Source organism: Pangasianodon hypophthalmus, chromosome 1, assembly GCF_027358585.1.
Source record: "Pangasianodon hypophthalmus isolate fPanHyp1 chromosome 1, fPanHyp1.pri, whole genome shotgun sequence".
Taxonomy (NCBI): domain Eukaryota; kingdom Metazoa; phylum Chordata; class Actinopteri; order Siluriformes; family Pangasiidae; genus Pangasianodon; species Pangasianodon hypophthalmus.
Window position 1 is genome coordinate 16,913,587 of NC_069710.1, and position 14,134 is coordinate 16,927,720.

Here is a 14,134-nt window from a genome sequence, read left to right on the forward strand (position 1 = left end):
TTAACATGTTGAAAAAATAATTCAAACTGTTGAAATAGGTTCATTAGAGACCCTTTGATATTCATACATGGTACATCATAAGGTCTTCAGTCGTCGTGACAACTGGCCCTAATAGAGTCGGGGTTGGAGCGTGCCCCTCCTCTTTGGTACATAAACCGTCTTTGCTTTGATGTGACCTTCCACTCTTTCCATCTCTACCTCTCTGCACCACCGGGGTAAGTGTCACATTATTCTCTCTTTAATTCGAACGTACACTCTCTTAATAATTTTTTGGAAAAATACTATTATGATGTGTGAAAATATCAGTCTTATTTAGTCAATCTTTTCTAAACAAAGTAATCTGTCTGTTTTGTGGTTGAATTACCAATTTGCATAGCAAAATTGGCAACTTAGATATAGGACTCTATAGAAAACTTGGATATAGAACACTATATTTTCTCCATTGTGAAGAGATGACATGTTTTCACTTAATGAACTGAATTAAGTGAGAATTACACTGACTTCATTTTAATTTTTGCCTAAAAACCAAAGTGCATTTAAAGTGTTGTGTTTGTGAGTCCATGGTACTGACTGTGGCCTAAATAATGGATGTGGGTGCAGTGAGAGAGTAAGCTCTGTTATCTGATATGTGAACAGACTGCCAGCATGTCTACAGGCTGTGTGAGGTCACTCTCGGAGACAGCCGAGCACAGACTCAACAAGCAGGAGCATCCCTGTAAGTATCCCTCAATCTTTCTCTCACTTTCTCTGTGTGTGTGTGTGTGTTTGTGTGTGTGCGTGTGTTTGTTTGTTTCCCTTCATTTGACTTTATTCCTTAGAATTTTAGGAGAAAATTGAGCATTGTGGGTCGATGCTAGAACGGGAGATGTATCAGTAGGGAACAACAAAGGACATGACAGATGGTGTGCTGCTTCTCACACACAAACCCTTGTCTCTGGGTGTGGAGGGAGTGTTTGTCGAGTTTCAGTATACTGTCCTAAAGCACCCTCACTGTGTCCCTACAGATGAGGACACCGAGATGGACAGTCAGAAGCTCAGCAGCTCAGAGGACAATCAGCAAGAAGAACTGGGACAAAAGAAACCACGCAGGAAAGACACGCCTGTGCTCAACTCCCCTCCTCTCATACCAGGTAGATGTCCGTTTGCTTGTTTTCATGATTCCAATTGTTAAAAAAATCTTCATCAATCTCTTACAGAATTGTAATAAAGGTTCTTTGTTCACCAGGGGTAAGGTTAATGAAAGGCGAAACACGTCTGATTCACTTGGAAGATGAAGAAAAGGAGACAAAGAAATAGCTGTATTTTTAGACTTTGAAAGTGTTGCTGTTACTGTTATTTGTTCTCTCTGTGTCTGAGACATTTCTGTGGTTAATCTGTCGTTTCACATGTTTACAAATTTCTGCAAACTTGTTTTGTTGGACAGTTTTGTTTTATTCTGAATATTGTAACAAAAAGCATATTTGGTGGCCTACATATCATGTGTCTGGTTCGTACATTAAATATTACTATTTTGGCTTTGTGAATGTAGGAATGCTGTAAAGAGTGTGTGGATCCTGCTACTTGGTGGTTTATCACCTGCCACGTCTAAGAGATATACACTGCAGATGCATGGCTTTGCTCCGGGCATCAGTGAGCTTGCTCTCTGCTCCTTTCTCTCGGGGCAGTGGGTAGGAACTGGCACAGTAACTGGGCTTCTTAGTGAAGCGAATCAGGTACCTCGTCCTCTCACCTGCAAGACAAAAGAGCCAGCCGTTAGCTCGAGGAGGGCTGTGGTATTAATCAGATTTTCTGTCTTTCCACATGTTAAGATACAGATCTTAGGTGCAGGAATGTAGCTAAATAAAAACACAGAGTCATCATCTGAGCCCTTTGAGTTTAGATTTATTGGCACAACAGTGCAATAATGGAGCATCTGAAACAAACAGGAACGCACCACCATGTGTCTCTCTTGGTTTGTGATTGTTTCCCCCATTTGGAAAGAAAAAAAAGAGGTTTGAACAGGACATTAGTGTGGAGTCTAAATATGTCAAATTTGCAAAGGATACATATAATTAGATCATTATATGGCTTATGCTTTGGGAAGAGTGCACAAAAATGAACATAAAAAAACAACATGAAAACAGATTTTCATGGTTTCTGATGCAGTACATAAGACAACCTGCAGGGGATGTCACTGAGATTACTTAAACAAATCTGATCCTGATAATCTATGAATTCACATTTCACTTTTACCAGTAAGATCATATATTATTATTATTATTATTATTATTATTATTATTATTATTATTATTACGCCTATAATCATTTTGTCAGTACAAATTCCAAAGAAGTGAAAACCAGACAACACCATGACAGAAACATAGAGGTTGAAAGACATGACTTCATAACTGATCTAAACACCTGGCAGTTTGCTATTATAAAGCAGCAAAACTAAAAACAAATTCATTAAGGCAATATTTCACTGTACCATATTTACTGCTGTATTCTACTGAGAATATTTCACTGCACACTGCATGTCACAGCTGATACCTGATGAGGTGAGTGGTTAGTAAGGAAAAAGAAAAATACTTCACATGCTTTGCAGTTAACAGGTCTATCTGTCCTCTCACCCCTGAGGACAACAGTACTCTCAAAGTGACCTTTAATGTCAAAGGAAAACATAATATAACAGCCATTTGGATTGTATTAGCAACTCTAGGCATGTGTTTACAGTATTGTGCAAAAGTCTTGCAGGCATTCTTTATTTTCTGATTATTTTACATTCTCCGCTTTAGTGTGTCAATAGAAAAGACCAAAAATGGATTTTCCAAAAAATTCAGGAATACAGGGAAAATGTTGCCATTTTTTCATTAAAGAAAGGAGCATTTTAACTAACAGACCACTTTTCAGATAAAAACATCAGAGGATTCTCCTGTCCCAGAAGAAAATGAGACAGGCAAAGTCTACAAAAGAGTCATGGCAAGTTCTCCAACATGCTTGAACTCAGTAACCAGCCATTTTCCTTAGAAAAACACATGACCTAAGAGAATTGATGCTGTTTTAAATGGTAAAGAGTGGTCATGCCCATATTTTTCTGTTTACAGTGTTTAATTTCATATGTAATTTTAAAAATGTAATTATTTTGAAAGCATCTTCACAACACAGACTTTCTTAACATGTGCCTAATACTTTTGTACAGTACTGTTGTCAACAGGTTATAATGCCATGCCCAGCTCTGCATCAGCCTACTGAGCTTGCTGGTGACAGGATATGAGGAAAAATGAATTCACTCACATTTAATATCAGCATAACCATGAAGAACAATTTGATGTATGCTTACTACGTTGCTTAAAACAGTCCATTTACAGATGGTCAGAGACAGAATAAGGTTAACTTGGTGACTGTTTTGATGCATGATTGCCTGCTTTTCACTGAACACTACACAAATAGAAAATAGACTAAATATTTGTCTCATAACACACAATTGATACAAATAATGATTGGCATACAAGGACTGACATTTAGCATACATTCTTGTGAAAAAAAAAAAAATCTTTCCACAAGAAACTGAAAATAAACACCTGATACTACACTGAGGTTTTGAAGGATCACACATCAGTGGTATAATAAAATGAATTTAAGGCAGCAATTATTGTTAAGCATAATAAACCTCATAAAAACAATTAGCACAGTATCTCATGACTCATTTTCTTCTCTAATGGGTTGTGCTAAGGGACAAAGAATTAATCTACAAAATAAATCTATTTATTTATCTCTTTGGTAAAGGCAGCAATAACATTTTACACAGTGAGTTAGTTGACTATTTAACATACAACACCAAATAAAAATAAAATTAAATAAAATAAAAAAATAAAAGATGCTCTTTATTATTTCTGGTGGAATTTTACTTGATGTGCAGCACAGTGAGTATGTGCTTTTGATTACATTCACCTTTATCACTTGCAATTTGAAAATTGTTCCTAATAGACAATATCCTCCATATAGTATCCAGTCAAAAAGTAGTTAATAGGGAATGTTAGACTTTACAAAATACATAAACTCACAGAATTATTATGGCTTGGGAATAACTATCTAGGGAATAACTACTTAGAAGTTGTGGTGGCTCATATACTTAAGAATTTAATTAAGTGCATCAAAGGAAGTGGCATGATTTTTTTTTTTTCATCATTTGTAAGATAAAACAGTCTGAGAAAAGCTGGAGAAGCAACTCCAGACATATGAAAAATAAAAAATGTTATCCCTTCTATAATACACTTCAATCAAAATAACTTGGTTAACTTAAAATGATGCTGACTTTCCACATCTTAATAAGTCTAATGTTCACTGCTGATTGCAGTCATCAGTCTACTGACTGTATCTGTACACAACTGGTTATAAATAATATTTTCTTATTTATATACAGTAATTATATACAGAATGCCTGAAAAATTCAACTGACTGTTCAAATCAGAAAGTACATATACTATATTACAAGTTCTGATCAACTGAAATTTTTAACAGTGAGGCATAGAGCAGTGTTGTTCCTAAGCTGGCACTGCAGCGTGTACAGTGTCTAGAGTTACAAGTGCAGCGTTCTATACTGGAGAAATGGACACATGGCCACAAGTTTGGTCATTAGATTATGAGGTTAGACTGCCCTGCATTATATATTTAAATATCTTTTCCCTTTTTTAATTTTTATGTTCACAGGAATATATTGTACCACACAAATCTACATTATTTTGGCAAAATAGAAATGTCAACCAAATGGCATTTATCAGATTTACACATTTTTAGTCTTTCACACTGAGCTTATTACAATTTAAGCACTTAGAACTGATTTATGGACAAATAAAATAAACAAAAAAATGTGTTCTATGACCAAAGCGACATTATACAGGCAAAATTTACTGTTTCATCAGACAACAGATGTCATATCAATCAGCAAACGTGCAGTAAATAAAAGCGTTAACAAGAACGCACATTTACTGAATACTGCTATTGTCAACTGAGAGCTAGTGAAGTCCTGACCAGCATATTGTACAGGACACAATGCATATCAACCAGGTAGTTATTTACAGAGAATAACAACAAAACAAATTTAAGCAGACATTCTTCAGCTTGTTTTTCCACACAAATGTGCACTCAGCTCTGGGTTCTGTCACAGGAAGAGCATTCCATTGGGAAACAAAGCCAAGTTCAGCTGGCTGTGTGTCAGTTCTAGGCTGTGTGTGTGCCTGTTCCCATCTCTGGCAATGTCTGGACAGCTCTGCAACATGTGCAGCTTTATAGGCTCGGCAGTCAGCTATATGTGTTTGCGTGTTTGTGTGTGTGTATATAAGCGTGCGTACATCATCTCTAGGGAGAGCTCAGCTGGAGAGGATACTACAATGGCCATACTGCCATATGCTCCCTTCTGGCTGCAGTGCTAATAGACGCTCCGTGCCTCTATGGCAACGCCCACTGGGCTAATATGACCCTGTATTGGGTTAACTCTAGGGCAAGGTCTCCATGCTGCACCCCTTTCTGGGTTTCACTGCAATATCAAAGCCTGACAATTAAGCCATAAAAACATATCAGTAAAAGCAGGAGAGTATCAGGCAACAAAAGGAAAATTATAAAAGTAAAAAAAAAAGGAAAGTCTATTTGCAAAAGAAATCCAAGAGACAAGAAAACAAGAAAAAAAAAACAAAACAGTTCTATAAATATCAAAGCAGACACCAGATGGTGCCATTGTGCAGGAGTGAGAGTGTTGCCCAGCAGATGGAGTCCTTGTTGAGAAATGAAAGAGTGGTTAGTGTGCATCAGGCGTGGAGGCAGCTGCAGCACTGGCTACTAGGGAGGTGGCTGAACTTTCATGAGTGCTGTGCTCCTTGTCTGCATCTGTAGAAAAGAGGAGATATATGGCACATTTAATGGCATGGGCGCCTTCTCCTGAGCTGCTGGATGAAGAAATGGGATGGAATGACAGGAGTGTTATTAGGAGGCCGTAATTATAGTACACATCTGAGACATGATGGTAGAAACCCACACAAACTCAACATGATTGCATTTTATTTTATTGTGAGCTTACTCTATTGATCACCTCAGGAAATGGATCCTGCTGATCTGTAGGTGACGATGATGCTAATGATGATGATGATGATGCACTATACTGTGGAATCTCAATGAACAGATCTTCTGGGAATTTTTTTTTATATATATTTTCAAGCATTTAGATGGAAGAGAGTTGGCCAAGCTAAACATGTCACCAGCAACAGCATACAAAGCAAGCAACCACATTCTTTCTTTTGCTTAGATGAGACATGCCTTGGGTCTCAGCTGAAATATCTAAATAGCGGCTGCGTCAATGGTTATGGAGAAGTTGTGTAATGTTATGGAGAATCTGAGTGATTCTGACTCATGGGTGGGATAAAGGAAATGCTAGAGTTACCATCGGAGCTCTTTGTGTCACTGTCGTCACTGTTGGGTAAGTCCACCTCTTCCCCTGACATTCAGATAAAAACCAAGTTACTTGTTTATATACTACTTACACCACCTTTAGTGAGTTACACCTGTTATTTCTACATCCAAGCAGAGAACACATCTAACTATACCAACCATGTGCCATCAGATCCACCTGAATCCTGTGTTATTCTTTCATGTTATGAAGTGTGAACACTAAAGGCATAAATACGTGACATCAATCCATAAGGTGTTTTAGTGTGTTTTTTAGTCTGAACAGGTGAAACAAGGATCTAATATGAAATTTTCTACACGTACCATTTTGAACTTGCTGGCTATTGTCTGTATCACTGCTGGTGTCCGGCTCTTTTGCATCCTCCTGCTCGTTAGCAGCCTCTGGTTTTGTTCCATTCACTCCCCCTGGGTCCTTATTGCCCTCCACCTCTTTGGGTTGCTGTTCTGTGGGCTCTTTCTTATCCACTTTGGCCTTGGTGGAGTCTGCTGGCTCTGGTTTTGTGACCCTCTCTTTGCTGACTTTGTTATATTCTGCGAATGATGAATCTTTCTTGTCTTTGTTTGGTGATTTGTCTTTTGGGTCTTTCTCAGTCTTGTCTTTGTCCTGTGTGGTGTCCGTTTTCTCTTCACTTGTGTCCTGTTTCGTATCAGCCTCTTTCTCATTGGCCTTCTCTTCTTCCTCCTTTTTGGCCTTCTCCTCTATGTGTATAAGAGATCATAAACAACATGTAAACCTAGCATTACAAATTGTTTATTTTTGAGAAAAATGTTATGCCAGATAATGTCTGAATCTCTAAATTAAAGCAAATATATCACAAGGTTTCAGGCAAATTAAACCCAGCATATGCAGGCACCTTTGGCTGCCCGAGTTTTCCACTTCTCTCTGTTCTGTTGCACTTCTTCATTCCAGGTACCCTTGAAATTCTTGAAGTCAACGCTAAGCAGGGAGCAGTTGTGAGCGGTGCTGCCTTCTGAGCCAGTGCTCTTCACATTGGTCCTCTTGCCATCAGATGGGATGTTATTCAGGCTGTAAATATATTTTACATATATATTTTACATTATATATTAAGTCCCACATAAAACAAAACTTTTCATGATTGTTGTCTGCAATTTATATTTTTGTTTTCAAGCAACGTAGTAAGTCAAATAAGTCATGCCTCCTACTGCAGCCTGACACTGGGAGAATCCTCTACATGACTATAATACGACTATGTGGTGCCCCTAGGAGCACTCTCACCCAACCTAATGTAGGAAGCTGTATTACAAAAAAAAATGATACATATCACCGCTGTAATCTGGCTGATTAGAAGTGTTTTTCAACCCTCTAATAATTATATAATTTCAAAAATATCTGTGACTGAAGTGCTCAACCCTGCCCCTTTTCTTTTATAGGAAACTGAGGAGGGATCATTTGGGGTGAAGGAGAAGCTGTCCGTGTTTTCATTGCAATTGCAAATTGGTTTGCAGGCGGCGAAAAGATCTAAAATTACAAACTGCTTCTTTAAAGCAGTTTACTCGGATGATACAGAGCTGAATGGGAGCACTTATTGAGGGACAAAACAGAAGCCTGCAGAGGTTTGTGTGTATGGAACACTGTAAAATTAAAACAAGGGATGATGATGATGATAAGCCTCTTGCACTTCAAACATCCATGTGATATTTAAGCTTCTTTATCCAGATAAACTATCACAGTCACATACAAAGAGGAAGGCACAGAAGCATATAGACACTAGTAAAAAAAAAAAAATGCACTTACTAGTATTTAAAATAATATGAACTTTGTCTAAGTATGTTTTAAATATACTAATAAATTTATGTTTTTAATTAACATATGCTAAAAATTGTCATCTTAAATGCAAACAAGTATACTTTGCTCATATTTGTATTAAATACAATTGTATTATAGTATCATTAATTATAAATACATTACTGGGAAGTATACTTTTAGTTAAAATTTATTTTACCATAAAATACATTTATTAGATACTTGTTTTTAGATACATTTTGTGTCTATTCTTGTATAAAACAAATACTATAATAGTGTATTTTATTCAACACACAACAAAAAAGAAAATTTTCTTTTTTATTTCATTTATAAATTTCTTTTATATACAGTAGTATATATACAGTTTTATATACAGTAGTATATACAATAGTAACATTTGTAACGTGATGTTTACTGAGGAAAACCAATGCATTTGGCATTTGTAAGTTATACTTGCTTGCATAATATATATTAACATGCCCTCAACTTGGGAAGTGTAAAAATGGTGAAAACTCTGAAACTTGGGCTGAAATTCTGGACAGCTTCTAGATATCCATGCTCCCCACTAAAGAATCCTGGGTAGGAGCTGTTGAATAGTTAGAGAAGACAGGCAATTGGTAGGTGCTGAAACTCCCTAGTGGAGAAAGAGAGATAGGAATTTGTAGGAAGTTAACTAGAAAGAAGGTGGAGTATTAGGCGTGGACTTTCTGCCAAACTCCCAGTTACTTCATAACGCCATTTTGTGTGTGCAGAGCATGCCCTCAACTAAATGACATGAAGTGTGATTTGTGTAACAGTCAAAGGGGAGAACTCTAAGAAACTGGGCTGGAGTTCTGGGCAGCTTCTGCTTTGTTTTACATAGCCAGGCCCATAAAGACGTTAAGAAGAAGCCAGATTGTGCAAGATTTTCAGAGGTTCTATATCTTGGTCTGGATGTAGCTGTAGTCTGCCGAGACGATACGCTCCTGGTGAAGTGATCTCGAACTGTGACCTAAGGTCTTTGCAGGAGGGGTGAAGGGATTCAGTTAAAGACCTGCTTGAAGCAGTTCATTTCAGATAGGTAGATTTGTAGGGCGGAATCGCCTTGGTGATATTATCTTGCTGATACATGCAAGAGGCCTAGTGTTGTTTACCTTTCACAAAATTGAGGTAAAATGAAAATAATTTTTAAACCATTTTGCTTGTAGATTTCCTTGGCTCTTTAAACTTTCAGTGGTTGCCCGGCCGTGTGTGTGTAGAGATCTACTAGGATTTCCACGGTAAGTGGGAAAATCTGAATGGAATGCGGAAATGTTGTCACTAGTGGAAAAAACAGAGATGGGAATTTACAGAAAACTAACGTAGAGCTTGAGTCATGATCTTTCTCTCAAGCTTCAGTTATTTTTTTTATAATGCAAGCTTTTTTCATAACCATTGATAGATATATAGGTGCTATCTGTATTTAAAAAAACATATTGTCACCCCGGGAGTGTTCCTATTGGTCTCCAGGGGCAGGTAATAAAAGGTAATAAAATTGTCTTTGTCTACCCTCCTCAGGTCTTTATCCATGTCCTTGTACTCCTTGATTGCTCCTTCGTAGAACCATAAGGGTTTACTTCAACGCATATATTCTTACGCTATAAGCACATGCATCCTAGTAAAATGTGCTGAAAATAAATAATATAAAAGTGGCTCTTTGAAGATTGAAAGCTATGATGTTGGGCTGTTGTATTTGTAATACCGAATGCCTTAATGAGCATTCAGATATATCAGTGTGCCTAGTGTTCTACACTGGCAGCTTTTCATGGCCTGTGTGTATATGTGCACATGAAAGTGAATGAAAAATTAACTTGTACTCGGCATGTGGTATATGTGTAGTGATTAATAACTCCTCTGTATAAACTCAGACAAGAACAGTAACATCCTTAATTATGAATGACAGTTCAACTCCTAAGCCCACCGATGCACAAGTGCAGGTGTTGTCCTTCTGTACATATGCACTTCTGTACAATTTACTACATTTTAGCCCTCCGCTAGTTACTCTACAGAAGTCATTTCCAGTTGTCAGATGTGACCATATAAAGTTTAAACATGCATCCGTGTACATCAGTCTATACTCATTTCTCCAACACATTCAGCACATTAGTTCAGTGGGTGTGATGGACAAATGATTTAGTTTTATGTACAACTAAACTAGCTCACCTGGAGCGTCTGAAGCTGGCCAGCCCTGAGCGTGACGCCTCGTCAATGAGTGGAGTCACTATTTTCTCTGCCATGTCTGACAGCACAGTGAACGTGGGCTCCACAATGAAGTCAATAAAGCCTGAAGGTTGGAGAAAAACAAATATATGGTTCTGATTCCTGCTGTTATTGTATTACACTGGAAAGAGGAGTGGACACACAACCCACACTCACCAATCTGAGACTGGGCCACCATGGTGGACTTGCGGTCACAAAGAGGAGAGAAAGCAAGGCCCAGTTCTGCCTCTTTATCCCCCTGGAATATACACCATTCATTTTGTCACTATGCAGTGATGTTCAGGGATCGTGATTATTATAAATGGGACATTTGAACAAATGGAAAACTTCTGTGTAAATAAGCAGAACTTGGTGTAATAAATATTTTTTATGTATTCCAGTGCAGTATATAGAATATAGCTCCAGAAATTATTTGTATTATTACATCTTGGGATTTGGACTGCTTTGTTCTTGTATTTGGATTCAGATGTAGGTTCAAAGATTAGGAGAGCAAACACCTGACAGAAGGTAAATTAGTTATTAGTTATGCCCAACAGAAACAAAAGAGCAACAACTGAAAAAGAAGAACAGAGCAAACAGTCAATTAGAGAGCAGTCTTTAGAGAGCAGGCAAGAAAACACAAGCAGACCAACATAATGTAAGCTGTCCATAGGAAGGAACAGGTTTGCACATTGGTGAAATGAAACAACCACTTCATAAGTGAATGACCCAGCATAGGTGAGCAGATTGCTGAGGTTAGGACTTATCTAAATGTCTGCCTATACCTGAATGGCATAAGACTTTTTTTCCTGGACAAAAATAAACATTCTGAACTAAGGAAAAAAGCTAAAATAGGAGTACAAGAGGCCTTCTATATCAAAATGGAATAATCTATATCAAAATCTTCTATAACAAAATGGAATGCGACACTAACTATTTACCTGGGATATTTATCCTGGCAGATTCAATCCAATTCATACCACACTAGACCCGTGTCATATCAATAATACAAATACAATAATACAGTTCCTGGATTGTATTGTACAGTGTTTATTATTTTGGTTACAACTTGCCAGTTTCATTTGCAATTCCTACAAATTAATACCCCAAGTATCATTCGTGGGATTGTGTTGCTTTATATCTGTAAGGCTGCAATATATGGTATGTTGCTTTATATATGTAAGACTGCAATACTGAAATCTCAAAAAGATATACACTTTTCACAAATACGCTAACTGCTCATAAAGGATTTTGCAGACAGAACTCTCCACTGCACACTGTCGCTTACCTTCAGGCAAATGGTGTAAAGTTGGCAGGTTTGAGAGAAAAAAAAAATTGTAATGAAAACAACTTGTTAAGCACTTTCATTTCTTGCTCCTGGCATTTCTATTAATTTGATTAGTGGTTCCATATCATGTAAGACTTATTAGATATTACCTTAGCACATCAAAGGGTTCATTTTTGTATTCTTAAGAAGAGCAGCATTTCCGCCAATGAAATGCCTATTTACTTCACCACATTAGCATGCATATGGCTTACATCTCAGGAATTACAAAGACATAGGGCCACTTAGATGCAGGTGAAAATTGAGATAAAACAGTGATTATTCTGCAGTGACCATGGTTGTTTGTGTGTAAGTGGGACACAGACTTAGCCAGTATATATTTTTTTCAGTATATAATCATTTCTATCTAAAAACCTTAAGCAACAACTTTCTTTCTTTAACATTTTCATTATGATGATACAGCCATGCTTAAATAGTTCCAAATTAAACAGTATTGAATAGTTAAATGGTAGTTTCCTCCCCTTCCCTTTTGACTAATAATTCTCTCCAAAGACTTTCCATCTTACACTGCAACATCCTGAAGACAGTTAAATCAAAAGCCATGTGTTGGGCAGGAATACTGAAAGAAAGGATTTCAAAGGTAACTATACTACAAAAAGACTGTTTAAAAACATCACCAGAAGATATTAAATTATTATCTGTGGAACAGTTGTTAATGGGACGCAGGTGTTCAGATTCCAATGTAGCAAATGTTTTGGTCAATCACCTAATTAATGGGGGGTAAGGATAGAGCAGATGAAGATAATGCTCCTGGAAGTGAGGAGCTGGTGAATATTAAGTAAGAGTAGCGTTATACCACAGTGGGAAGGGATTATGATTGCTGAATGAAAATGAGGTTGTATGTGCTCTCTGAATGAGATTAATGCCTCATTTGCATTGACATTTGGGAATCTTGCAGAATTGGAGGGGAGTCCAGTGCAAGATGTTAGGTTTGGTTTGAATTTTCAATTACAATTTTAATTACAACTGTGTTTCCAGGGGACCATGGCGGGTAGAGGTGCCTTGCTCCCTTCAGACAAGTAGAAGTAATCCCCTGGCTGCCACATACAGTTAAGGTGGATGGGACTTTTTTTTAAGTCCCTGGAAAAAGCCAAAATCCTAGCCAATAAGACGAATACCACTCATAGAATAGTTTACAGTTAAGGGCGTACTAAATCTGTGTACAGAGGGCTCAAATGCTTCCTGGACTGTTGGATTGCAGTCCTCATTTGAAATCAGTCTGATTGACCAGGTCCACAGGCACAGGCAACCTGGCTAAATCTTGGAACCACAAGTAGGACTATGTGGCCTAGCTGCTGAATCTTGTGAAAAGTCAGGAATAGAGAAGGAAAGGCATATAACAAGGGGTAAGACCAGCAATGGGTCAGGGCTTCTTGTCCCAGTGTGCTGCCCAGCTCACAACCAGCAATGTGCTCTGGCAAAAATGTTCTGACTGCAGACGCCACTCCTCTGAACATATCTATTTGTCTCAACAGTGCACCCAGTGCACTACTGTGCAGCTCCGGATGAACTGGCAGTGGAGAGTGAGGCCTGTGAAGAGTGAGCGGAGAGAACCCCTTGACCATGATGGCTGATATAGCTGACTGTCACAACAGTGTTTGATTGAACCACCATTTGATGTCATCTGAGAACTAGCAAGAAGAAATTCAGGGCCAGATAGACCACCCTGAAAAACAGCTGGTTGATATGGTGTGAACTGTGTTCTGAGCCCAGGGGGACATCAGTGTTGCTGTGGTACAACACCACCCCCAACCTGTGAGGAAGGTGTCTGTAGTGATTCTTACTATCCAGTGGGACACCATTCCCAACTGGACGCTTTTGTTAGAAACAACCTAAAAGGCATGCTTGGGCTTGTAATGTAGGACACATTACTGCCTGTCGTGTTTTTTTGTCCAGCTGAAGGAATGCCCATTGTTCTAGTACACCTAGGGCGATAACTGATGCAGCTGCTGGCACCTGTCCAAACATCCTTACTATATTGTGGTACCCATATATGGCAGCCTGACTAAGTCTGATTGGCAAGTGTAATATTATCTGTCACACATTGGGGCGATGGAGTTACTAGCACACATATTGGAACACGAAAATAAGTGTAACACAGGTCCATGGACTTAACCAAGTCCTGTGGTTGGATGGCTTGAACTAGCCCCCTTAGGCCTAGAATTGACAGACCTGCTATTTTATGCGATCTAAGATCAACAATGCCCTATGCCCCAAAAAGGCAGGCAGGTTCTTTTAGACATCGGAGAATAGGACATTATGAGAACGTTCCAAGTCTGTGATGTCTTTGTGCAAGGGTACACTGTGCAGACCACACCTGGTGAAGCATATGGCCCCATATTCTGGTCCCACTGCCAGGACTGAGGTGT

General features: G+C 38.3%; 2 protein-coding genes across 7 annotated transcripts in view; one reads left to right on the top strand and one right to left on the bottom strand.

Annotated features, from left to right (window-relative positions):
• Window positions 1–68: 68 nt before the first annotated feature.
• Window positions 69–1,527, top strand: ppp1r17 (protein phosphatase 1 regulatory subunit 17). The gene is made up of 4 exons (XM_026926322.3): window positions 69–215; window positions 637–715; window positions 1,005–1,130; window positions 1,226–1,527. Exons 2-4 carry the CDS (start codon window positions 646–648, stop codon window positions 1,294–1,296), a joined length of 267 nt encoding a protein of 88 aa, XP_026782123.1. The 5' UTR covers window positions 69–215; window positions 637–645; the 3' UTR covers window positions 1,297–1,527.
• Window positions 1,528–1,562: 35 nt separating this feature from the next.
• pde1ca (phosphodiesterase 1C, calmodulin-dependent a) overlaps window positions 1,563–14,134 on the bottom strand; it is a 73,953-nt gene continuing 61,381 nt past the window's right edge. For 2 of the 6 annotated variants that reach the window (XM_053234300.1, XM_053234315.1), the window contains 6 exons: window positions 10,598–10,679; window positions 10,385–10,505; window positions 7,293–7,465; window positions 6,742–7,137; window positions 6,413–6,466; window positions 1,563–1,729 (listed from right to left, as the gene is read on the bottom strand). In XM_053234300.1, coding sequence (XP_053090275.1) covers window positions 1,572–1,729; window positions 6,413–6,466; window positions 6,742–7,137; window positions 7,293–7,465; window positions 10,385–10,505; window positions 10,598–10,679 — 984 coding nt within the window. In that variant the 3' untranslated portion in view covers window positions 1,563–1,571. Of the gene's footprint in view, window positions 1,730–1,861; window positions 5,863–5,890; window positions 6,467–6,741; window positions 7,138–7,292; window positions 7,466–10,384; window positions 10,506–10,597; window positions 10,680–14,134 lie in introns of those variants that run through there. The other 4 variants (XM_053234307.1, XM_053234304.1, XM_053234312.1 and 1 more) reach the window with 4 other exon arrangements.